The sequence below is a fragment of the Schistocerca cancellata genome, chromosome 5 (genome assembly GCF_023864275.1).
Source record: "Schistocerca cancellata isolate TAMUIC-IGC-003103 chromosome 5, iqSchCanc2.1, whole genome shotgun sequence".
NCBI classification, from domain to species: domain Eukaryota; kingdom Metazoa; phylum Arthropoda; class Insecta; order Orthoptera; family Acrididae; genus Schistocerca; species Schistocerca cancellata.
Window position 1 is genome coordinate 119,156,921 of NC_064630.1, and position 12,406 is coordinate 119,169,326.

Consider the following 12,406-nt stretch of genomic DNA (forward strand, 5'->3'; position numbering starts at 1 on the left):
AGTCTGGCCCAAGCTACCAGAGTAGGCCATCATGTGTGTGAGGTGTCCTCGCTTGTGTGAATGAATGGTGTGTTTCTCTTTTTCTGACAGGCTGTGGCCGAAAGCTTCTGTATAAGAGCCTGTCTGTAACTTAACATGTCATCTTTCCAGTAAGTAGCAATCTATCTTTTCCTACATGGTAGATGTAAAATTGACTTCACTCATCCTAAAATGTTTTCTGAACGAAATGTCGTCGTCGGCAGATAGCTCCCTTATTAGCGTGTTAGATGTCTCCAAACAATTTATTCGAGATATCCATTTCTGAACTTTTTGTCAAAGTCACTATAAGCTCTTTGGCTAAAAGCTGCACAGCCATATCAACTACGGTATGAATAACTTCACTAGTCACCTTCCTGAAAGTCAAGTAAGTAGTGTTTCCAATTTCGGCACGTGGAAGCGCTAACTTGTATGTAAGAGTAGTGTTGGGGGGATACATAAGTAAGTATTTGATGTCTGTGGAACCTGGCTTAATGTCAACAGTTCACAAACAAAAACAAACTACTTAAGACCTTTACTGGTACGCTGATACTCCAGCTGGCCCAGGAGATATCGTCGATGACCAGCTACAACGTTAACACCCCTCCACCAACACATTCGACCACCCACACACGAACTGTCGCTACTGGCATTAAGGCCCGTCCACACGCAACAATCTGTCAGCGCAAATGTCTGCGGACATCACGTCTGCGCAGACAGATCGTTGCGTGTGGACAGAAGATTTGCACCAACCTGAGGTGAATGCAAACCTGGAAGTTGGAGTTGGAGGTTTGAGCGAAACCTCTCAAATCTGTGGGTTCAAACCACATCTGCGCAGACAAGTTGGAGCGTGTGGACAGGAGATCGCCGCAAATCTGGCGCGAAACAGCTTTTTGATCAGTGTAGTGTTTGTATTTGTGCGCACAGGGCATTAAAATGGTTGATACTCGTCAGTGTTCTCGAGAGTTTGTAAGAGAATTCATTGAAATGTATAGAAACCAAACATGTTTGTGGAAGATTAAAAGTAAAGAATATAGTGACCGAGACAAAAAGACAGCAGCATACAATGCTCTAATTGAAAAATTGCGGGCAGTTGACGCCTTGGCAAACAGAGAAAAGGTAATAAAAAATAGAAAATTCGTTGCGAACTGGCGAAATTATTTGCGGATGGATGTCGAAACTTATAATTATCTCTTAAAGCTTGTAACCCCTCATATTATGAGAAAAAAATACTTGTATGACAAGGGCAATTCCTCCTCATGAACGGCTGGCGGTAACATTAAGATTCCTAGCAACAGGAAGGAGCTACAAGGATTTGGAATTTTCAACTACAATATCGAAACAAGCGTTGAGTAAAATAATACCCAACACATGTGAAACTATTTACGCTGTCCTGAAGGATGAGTTCATGAAGGCAAGTCAAGTAAATTAGGTCTGTCAGCGAACTATTTACCGAAAAGAGTTATCCAAAGTTCAGAAATCTAGAAGATCTGGTGTAAGAGTAGATCAAGTATACCAGCCAATGTTATGGTATTTTGATCTGCCTGGCTTTCTTAGTGATAAAGAAACGCCAAGACCAAGCAGCAGTACAATTGAAGATGAAATTGGAGTGTCAATGTGCCAGGAAATGGAACACGAGGTAATGTAAAACAAAACAGGTTCGCCCTGCAACTCTCGCAGTAAATGTTCGTGAGAAAACTGCTTTCACTTTAGCAGCCACTGTCTACACCATTTTTACCGCTTTCTCTGTTTCCTGCGGCTGGTCTAAATGTTTTTTGCAACACAAGTTGCGAACACAGACCCAGAACTTCCTCCATTTCTGTATTTCAAAATAACTGAATTAAATTTTTGACGTTTACGGGGAGCGTAGTCGCTTGCCACTGATATTTCTTTTCTACACCGACAGATGGCGGGCGAGTAGTAGACTGGGGTTTGTGTCGTGTGAACACACCTCATTTGCAGCGATCTTTTGCATGTACAGACATCTGCGCCGATGTCTGCGCAGACAGATCGTTGCGTGTGGACCGGCCTTAAGCCTAGCTTACACGACGACACTAGGTTGCAGTCAACTGCGCTACCGGCCACTGCGCATGCGCGCCGCTCGTTTTCCCAACTCTTTGGTGAAACTAGACACTTTCGGTGTGATTCAACTTTGGCGATACTTGTAGCATGAGTTTAGATGTTATGTGTGTTCGTAGAGTGAGACAAATTGAATATGCAGTGAGGAACGGAGTACAATGTTCGCTTTTTGGATATCTATGCTTTGTGGGATTTCATTGCTGCTGATCACAAAAATAAGCAATATATTGCTGCTCATGAAACCTTCACTTGCGATCAAAACACAGAAAGTTTGAACATATCTGAGCTGCAGGGCAAAATTTATTGAATTAGAAGCACATATACAACAGAATTAAGAAAAATACAAGCAAATATAATTCTAACTTGGGAAATGCTGTCGTCTACAAGATAAAAATCCCATCGTTCGAGTTGGCCGACTCTTTTTTTTTTTTAAGAAATATAGTTGACAGGAGGGAAGGCTACACAAATCAAGAAGCTGCATTCTTTATTCGATATTTATCTATTTAAAACGTCGCAGCAGTGCTCAACATTCACATATGTTTGAATTTTTAAGTATTGCCACTGTCAGATCTATCTTCAAGACAGTAGTTTGCAAACCATTCTCTTCTTAATGCGGCCTTTTCGAATAATTACTGCTGTTAATGTTAATAATTATTGGTGTTAATGAAAAACGTGTCATCGCCAACTAAAACCGCGTCTTATAGCATGTCGAGTGTTCTCAATTGTAATGCACGCAAAGTGATATGTAATTTCAGTTCTGGCGAAGTGCTTCATGCATTACAGTATCTTTATTCCTTATAGCAAAATTAACTCTATTTAGGAGAAACGTGAACAGTTCTGGTGACATTCCAAGATAATTAAAATAACTTCTTGGGACTTCCATTACAATTTATTTCAGCAAGAATGCCGAGCAACCGAGCTGACGTCTTTTCTTCATCCAGTCACGAATCGAAACACGTTTCTTATTTTTTCCTTATGCAGCGATTTCACGCAACAAACTTTAACTTCACCACAACTCGTGCGACGTGCACCTGCCAAAACTTTCATTTCAGACACGACTCAGGAACCCACAAAACGACGAAACTTAAGTGTATACCATGAAACCATTTGCGTGCAACTCATTCCACGCAACGAGTGGCGCAACCCAATGTCGTCGTGTAAACTAGGCTGTACGGACGACATTACAGTCCCACGTGCTATGACTTCTTGATTAGCATACTGACACTTTTCGCAGAGATGACAGTAGTACTTTTTGTATTGGGCACCATGCTAGTAGAAAGTAGATTCAGAAATGGAGAAACCACCATACGTTGAAGCTGTTGGGCGGTAGTGGGGAAATCACGTGAGACTAAACTAAACTCAAAACTGTTTTTAGCCTTTCTGACTGTATGATGTATGTGTTGACCAATTGGACGGCACAAGGGGGGAGGTATGCATATGAAAGTTTTCATTGCCTATAGAAGCTTAGTTAAAGTCAGCTGCTACAGAATATATCTTTGTCATGGGGACTTTGACATGTTACGCCCTTTCGATGTGAAAACAAGAAGTGGTTGTAGTTGTGAGTGTGGGTGGCTGGTGTATTAGCGTCGTTAAGTGATTGATACTGAATTTGTGTGTTGTTACGATGGCTACGAACAGTGATGATTCGTTATGCTTGTGCGTCAAAAACCTGGAGAACTGGTTCCCTGTTGTTATGTTTGAAGGCCTAAATGTAAGTCTTGTTGTCAAACATTGCAAGATAATCCACAAGTGAATTTAATTCTTATTGTCGTGGCAGAACTGTACAGAACATCTGGATAATCTTATAAGAATTTTTATGTTTACATTTATTGTGCGTGTTCTTACTATTTAAAATATGATTTACTATCGACGAATAAGTTTCTTATTCTTCGGTGACATATTTTAGGTCACGTTTTCACTAAATAGTAAACTGAAATTGGTCACTTTTTCTCATAACACGCATATATATATATATATTAGAGCCTACAGCTCTTGGAAAAGACAGATTATGAGTACGTTATGTAGAGTCTTTACTCGGTGGTCATGATGTTTAACCTGGCACTGGACTATCAAGGCTTGTTTGCGTGATATGGAGCACAAGAAAATACACATTTAAAGTAAAGTTTCCAACAAAGTCTAAAATGACATAGTTAGATATGTGATGTTTATGGAAGAAGAAATTAGAAAAAAATATTTATTTACCTGGGAAGATCAGGGCCCTCTTGCTCTCTTATACATACACACATTCATACATAATTAGCAGAATTGGTATTTTTTGGAGTGATCTGATAGCATTAGAGTAAAATTGTTAAATGTTTATTATACACATCATTGTTTTTTTTAAAAAAAATAGCCTAATAACTGAAAGAACAACAAGAGTAATAACAGTGTCACTACTAAGATGCTTGTCAGATTACTATTAATTCTGCTCATTATGGCAGTAACCTAAAGTGAAAAAATGAAATGATTGTATGGCATTCATGGCTGGGAGTCCCCACTTGGGGTTATTTGGCCACCGAGTTGCAAGTCTTTTTCGTTTGATGCCACATTGGACGACTTGTGTGTCAATGATGATGCAATGGTGATGAGGACAACAGAACACCCAGTCCTTGATCGGAGAAAATCTGCTTGGGAATTATACCAGGGCTCACTGCATGCCAGACTCGCAGGACGCTCATATAAGGGGACGAATAGTCACTTGGAGTGATTAGGAACTATGGACCATTTGAAATCCTGGGTACACATTGTAATGGCTATGTACAGTATGTAACTGAGCAGATGAAAAAAAAAAGACTTTTGGATTTGAATGCAATAAAATACCTTTTTCTAAGTGAATCGCAAACTATATCTTATAGCCCTTGGTGATTTTGAGAGATGCCAAGAGCCTCAATACTTCAAGAATAAATTAAGTAAAATTTGAAGATATTGCCAGAATAATGATAGAACTCAGTGACATATATAATAAGCCATGTCAGTTGAGGAAGGCAGTAGCATGGATAAAAAATGTTACAAAACATAATCAGCTGCTGTCTGATATCCACTGCTGTGTAAAAGCATCCATCCTTCAGACTTCCCGCATGCATTATAGTCTTCAGGCATGGCCATTCATTTTACTCCTTGCTGTTTTCTCATCTCTCAGAAGCAGATTTTCTGTTTCCTTCAAATACTTAAGCCAGTTTCTGGGTGGTTCCTTCTAAAGGGAATGGCCAATTTCCTTTCCCACCTTCCATCAATCTGTGCTTGTCATCCATCTCTAATGAACTTGTCGTCGGTGGAACATTAGGCCCTAGGCCTATTGCTCATGCTCATTTGCAGCTAGTTCTTGGCTCTTGGGCGTGATGGGGCAATTGGTTGGAAGTGTGTGGGAAATCTAGTCTGCAAGCAGATTTCCTCATGAATCCATAAGTATTATAAAAATGGACCGTGTGTGTGTGTGTGTGTGTGTGTGTGTGTGTGTGTGTGTGTGTGTGTGTGTGTGTGTGTGTGTGTGTGCCCACCTATCAAAGCATTGGGATCAGGGTGAAAAAGGAGTGTAACCCACGACATGCAAAATCCAGAATTTATTCATCCAGTATTTGAGAATGAAAGCACTTAAGTGACTTGGAGCAATTTTTTTACACATAATTTTAAACCTTTATGAAGCTATTTCTCACTGACAGTCCCCACAAAATGCTGAAAGGAAAGAAAATTTATCAAGACATGATGTTTTCATTTGTTTTTCTTTTGTACTAACTGTATTCAAGACACATTTTGTAGACAGTGTTCAAAGAACCTCTGAATGCAGCTGCAAAATTATGTCATTGTACGACCCAAAGTTCCAGGCCCTATATGAAAAACTGCCACTTAATGCATGATTTTTAAATTTATGACTTCTTTGCTACTTACTCTATTCGCAAAACATTTTGCAGACAGTGTCCCGATTTGCCGCTAAATCTACCGACCAGATTATATCATTGTGCATTAGTTCAGGACGTATGACGTTATAAACCTTAAGCTGTGTGAAAACAAAACTGCAGGTCAAAATTCGCTAGAGATACAGGTTAACTATTTGTACAAATATGTTAAATGTATGTGACATACATGTGATATGTGCATATGCAGGCAAAGCCATGGGTGAAAATCTGCTCCTAAATCCCACTAGTTAATGTCAGGAAAGAAATACTGTAAGGGCAAGAACCAGCAACCTCATATTGGGAGAGGGGTGACACCATAGAGCGAGACGTGGGGAAGAGGAGATGGACAGAGAGGGGGAGGGGGAGATGCACAGAGAGAGGAAGAAGAGAAGAGTGACAAAAGAGAGGGGGTGAGGAGATGATAGAAGGAGAGTAGATGGGTAGAGACAAGAGAAGGAGGAGATGTACAGAGGGCGAGGAACACAGATGGACTGAAACAGTGGAATGAGGATATGGACAGTTAGAGGGGGTAGGAGGTGGGCAGAGATAAGAGGTGGAGAGCATGGATTAGTAAAGGATTGGAATTAATTCATACCTGGTGGGCAATACTAGATACTCGGAAATACAGAAGTGTCCAATCCCGCCTGTCTGCTTTGACCCATGACGTCACAGATATGGCGGAAACGACCATAAACCACGATTCCAATATGGCGCATATAAAGTCGTTATGTACACATTGTGAGGACGAAAATACACCGAAAAACAAACACACACACTTTCCACAGGAAGCCTAATGACACTAATGGGCAAGTGCGGGAAATGGGGTGTTTTGGGTGGGGGCAAACTAAATAAACAAATTTAGACGCCCACCCCCATACAAAACCACACAAAAAGACGAAAAAAACCGACATCACAAAACTCCCCAAATACCACTAAACAATATCATCTGGAATCGGACACTTCCCTTGACCTATATAGCTCAACAGCAGCTCCCGATCCCATAAATTAGGATCAAACACTTCCCTTGGCCTATACAGCTCAAAAACATCTCCTGATACCAACACACACAGCCACACATCGGGATCGAACACTTCCCTTGACTTGCGCACTTAATTTTATCCATCATATCCATTCCTGAACAAAAACAACCGATTAATTTTACTAAAATTACCACACAATGTACAGCGAACACTAAATTAACCTTCACACAAAATCGTTAACTCACTGAAACGAATTCCACTACAAACACAGCTGACACACTAACAATTCTGGATAATGAGAAAAAGCAAACTGAGCTCATTACACCACACGAACGAAAACCCTGAACATACCACCAGAGAGCACAACAAACCACAACACAATGACATCTACAAACACGCCACACTCAAACCAAACTACCCGCCGTCGCAATTTCACACACGACAACACCCTTACGTCACGGGTCAAAGCCGATGCATGGGATCGGACGCTTCTGTCGACCCAGATACTCAGCTAGGTGTGTATGTTACACTCCAAATGAATACTGTAAGACTTCTTACAGTATTCGTTTGGAGTGTAGCATTATTTGGAAGTTGATAAACAGTAAACATAAAAAGTGGATAGAAGCTTTTCAGGTGTAGTGTTGTAGACCAATGCGGGACATTATGCAGATTGGTTGATTTCTTAGCAATGAAGATGTAATGCATCAAAATGGGCAAAAAAGAGCTGTATGGTACAATTTGAGTAAGTGAAGGAGTAAGTTTTGAAGATTCATCCTGAGCGGGAAAAAAGTTAATTTGGTAATGAAGGGAAGTGGCAGGGGTGGTAGACCAAGGCATGACTACAGTTAACAAGTTCATGTGGATATTGATTGCAGTATTTATTTAGGTATGAAGATGCTTACACAGGATAGACCAGTGTGGAGAGCTGTTTCAGACCATTCTTCAGCCTAAAGGCTGCAATAACCTGCCGGACTGATGCTGCATATGATGCCATTGGCAGGATATGAGTGCATCAAAAAGAAAGACAAGAATACTCCTTGCTAGTAGGATGCAAGTAAGGCAGATGGAGTTATCTTAATGTGGGGAATGTTTGCACTGGATGAAGTGAGGTCCGTGATAAGTCTTTCTTCATCTCTCACTGGTGAACAACATAGAAGTGTACTGTCCAGTGCGTCCTATTTTTCACCAATTTAAGGTAACCTGTACCTTAGGTAATTAACCTCTCCACTGATCTCAGTAGCCCGGCTAGACACCTGAGAGTTTTACAAGTTAGAAACACACTGGGAAAATGTCAGACTGTAAAGTTACAGCTTTGTTTCAGTCTGTGATGAAGCTCTCTGTGTCTTCATAGTAACTTTCTAACACAGTTACCAAACCACCTTTTCCATCCCTCACCTTGCTCATCACATTTTTGCAACTTCACAGATAAATGCTTTTAGTTGTGTGCTGAAGTTACTAGCAATCTGTTTCTCTTCACATTTGGTAAGCAGAAATATTTTTTCCTACCATATGAACATCAGCATAAACTTATCCGAGCTATATTACAAATATTTGTGTAGTTGATGCAGGTCCCCCTGCGGGTCCGGGGGTAAGAATAGGCCCGCGGTATTCTTGCCTGTCGTAAGAGGCGACTAAAAAGAGTCTCAAACATTTTGGCCTCTCCTAAAGGGTTTGACCTCTACTTTTCAAAATTTTCTGTTAGTGCATACCATATGGGGAAGGATACCTTACGTGGTGCATCATAAATCCATCTTGCCCTAAGATCTGGCACACTCGATATTGTCATGGAGTTGGGCTTACACTGAGCTTCCGGCCACTTTGGCTGCAGTGTGTTCCAGGTGGCATACATTCTCTCCATTGTGCACTTCCATCTTCGCCCTCATGATACAAATGGATTTTCGACACCCGAAATCCAGCACCGTAGCCAGTCCATTGTGGTGGGGTCGTCATGTACCCCCTAACTACACAGGGATCGCATTGCTGATACCTGAGCTGCTACCTCCCAATGTATGCTGAGGGTTAGATGTCCGTCTGCCTGGGGCATCAGGACTCCCGGCAAAGGTCATTCTGCCAGGTGGTCTTTGCTGTGGTTGGGTGGCACCCATGGGGAGAGCCCCTGGTCGGAGTGGGTTGCATCAGGGCGGATGACTCGCAATGAAGCGTGAGCCTCCACCAGCAGTCTCTAAGCGATCGAGGTCTAACCTCAACGGCAGGAAATATGATCCAAGATCATTCCCCTCCCTGGCCACTCCATGGGAGGAACGCATGGCTAAAGAAGGCAGCGAATTTTATTCATCCCGGTACCTCGTCTGTACTAGAGTTGATGGCGAATCATTTATGTCGACAAAGCCTCAGTTTTTTGTGGAGCATTTAGAGGACAAGTTTGGGGAGGTGGAGGGCTTGTCCAAAATGTGCTCTGGGTCAGTTTTGATCAAAACAGCATCCTCTGCTCAGTCACAAAGGTTTCTCGCTTGTGACAGGTTGGGGGATGTTTCAGTTACCATCACACCCCATAAGAGTTTAAACATGGTCCCAGGGTATTATATTCCACAGGATCTTCTTTTGCAGTCAGACGATGAACTGCGCGCAAACCTAGAACGACGAGGTTTTCATTTCATCCGGCGCATCCATCGGGGTCCGAGGATTTTCAACTAAATGTTGCTCTTACATTTCATTCAAGGGCCGAAGTTGACAATATGTACCCTTGGAAAATTTTGTGTAGTGATGAAACACACTTTACGCTCACTGGGGCAGTGAACACTTACAGTTGTTGCATTTTGGGATTTTCACCACCAACGAATATTCATGAAATTCACCTGCATAGTGAATGCATCCCTGTTGTATTGTGGCTTCACAGCATAGTTCATGATTGGTCCATTTTTCTTTGAGGATTTCAGATTCCAAGGACCAAGGAAATGCAGTGTGAATGGCACACATTACTCTGATTTCCTTCAGCACGTAATCCATGCTCTGTGAGAGAGAGGTGCTGTGGACGCAGCTGTTTTGATGCACGTGGAGCTCCACTTCACATAGCTTATGAGGTCACTCGGTTACTCTGTAACACATTTGGAGAAAACTGAATAATTGGCCAATTGATCTGTGGCTACTAAGATCACCAAATTTGAACCCTCTCATGTGGAAATTAAAATGTGTTTGTTTCATTGGTTTATTTGTCATTTCTCTTCCGCATATCCTTACAAATGTTTTCACAAAGTTCCATTGTTCTATGATCACTCATTTTTCATGCAGACTCTCTCTCAAGTAGCAAAAGTTTAATATATATGAGGAACAAAAGCAGACCTAAAATTGAATCTTGGGGAATCCCGTATGTGATTTCTCCCCAGTCAGAATAATATACAACTTTCTGCATTCGTTTAATAAGGTGGGACATTATCCATTGGTTGGCTGTACCATCAGTCCCACGAAACCTCAATTATCGAGGAGAATATTGTGTGTCATAGAAAATACCAATAGGCACTGTTTTGTTATTTAGGCTAATGCTTGTAAAATTTTGTGGATGAACGTGTCAATGGCATACTCGGTAGAGCAACACTTCTGAAATCCGAACTTTGGTTTTTGATGTTGTTATTGTTCCTCAGGTGAGATACTCTTCTAGAATACATCACCTTCTCAGAAATTTGGGAAAATGATGTCAGCAGTAAAATAGGTCAGTAATTATTGATATCTATGTTGGGAACGCCATCAAATTCATATGGGCTTTTATTTTTGAAAGATCATATAATTTTCTTAATTTCAGAAGGAGAAGTAGGTGATACACTCTTGATTGAATTTTATGAGAATGCGTTTTCAATATACTGCTGTGATTTGATTTTTCTCTTGAACTGTTTGTCCCTATATTGTCTACTATAATTAGAAAATGGTTATTTGACAGATCTCATACATGTGATCCTGATCATTTAAAGTCCTTCCATTTGATGCAATAGAGATGTTATCCTATTCTGTGGCTGCTTGTCTTATGTCTCATTTCACTACAGTCCATCTAGCTCTTAAGTCTGTTCTCAGAACTACTGATTTCTGACACAGTGTACCTGTTTCTTGAGTTTATAATGGCTTTTCGTAGTAATTTTGAGTAGTTCTTGTAGTGTACATGTACTGCACAATGTCCACTTGTTCTTGCTATCAGACACATTTTTTTATGGCTTGGTCTTTATGGGGGGCAAAGACAACACACAGATGAACAGTTCATGGTCCTGCAGCAGAATAAAAAATAAGAGCCACTTTCGCTAGAATGACCTAGTTCTCACTAGTGACAATCAGTGTCCTCATCAGTGTCTGGTCAATTTCTGGTTGATGTAGTAGATGATTATCCAGTTGATGTCTGGGTTGGTGTCTGGTTTAGTCGGTAAAGGCAGGCTGTTTTGTTGGTTGGAGTCTGAGGCAGCACTGGGTCAAATCCAGTCAGAGATAAAGATGGCACTGAAGACTGCTGCTGAGAATCGCTACCAATGGATGAGCCGCAAAGAGCAGTTGGTGTTGAAGCCGGCATGGGAGCGAATTCTGCTGGTTAGTAGTTGTGGAGCATCTTAAATAGTCCAGCAGAAGGAAATAGTCCAGCAGAAGGATGTCTGTGAGGATCATGTGGATGCACTTCACGTGGTGTGTGGACAGATTATAGTGCCGAGGTCATGGTGCATGGTACTGGCAGGCAATGCTGGTACCACTTGTGTAGCCCACTGGAGTCTGGCATGTGCACAGAGGGATGCACATGTTGCTGTTACCCTCTGACTGACAGTGGTATGTGTTGCTGTTTTCATCTGGTGCGTACACAGAGTGGCTTGTCTGGTCAGAGTTGGTATTGCTACAGAGGATGCTGAGGGTATGGAAACTGGCCAGCCACATGTGTGTTCTGTTGTGGTATGTTGCCAGGCAAGTGGCCAGATACTTCAGCCCCTACCCTTTAAAAAGAGATGGTGAAGCCGTCAGATGTCGATGGGTGGAGGGAAGGAGGAAATGAACAGGAGGTGGCTGTGGGTGTGACAGAGGCACCAGAAAGTGGAGAATGGTTATGAGCAAGCAAGGATGCTGGAGGACAGGGAAGAGGCCCATCAGATAGAAGAAGCTGTTGTAGGCTGTGACTTCAGTGATGCACAAGGAAGAAATGGACCAGAACATTTGAAGAAAAGTCACTGAAGGAAGAGGAAAACCTGAGCATGAAGAATGTGTGGTGATGGTACTCACGACTCCAGTGAGTATCTCACTGTGGTCGATAAGCCGCACTCGAAACAGTTGTAGCACAGCAGCTGTTTGGGTTGGCGGTACAAACTAAACTATACCGAGGTCCGCAAGGGGCTGCAGGTGCCATCCCATGGGCATCATGTGTGTGGATAGTGATTGGTCAATGTGACCTTAAATACTGGAGCACTGAGATACAGTGGACAGTTCTCTTCAGAGAGCCAAGTCATGTTCAGTTTCCACTTA

At 41.8% G+C, this 12,406-nt stretch overlaps 1 protein-coding gene across 1 annotated transcript in view; it reads left to right on the forward strand.

Annotated features, from left to right (window-relative positions):
- Window positions 1-3,600: 3,600 nt before the first annotated feature.
- Window positions 3,601-12,406, forward strand: part of LOC126187721 (serine palmitoyltransferase 1) — a 105,400-nt gene continuing 96,594 nt past the window's right edge. Inside the window, exon 1 of the mRNA XM_049928965.1 lies at window positions 3,601-3,805. Within this exon, the coding sequence (XP_049784922.1) occupies window positions 3,719-3,805 (87 nt within the window). The 5' untranslated portion in view covers window positions 3,601-3,718. The remainder of the gene's footprint in view (window positions 3,806-12,406) is intronic.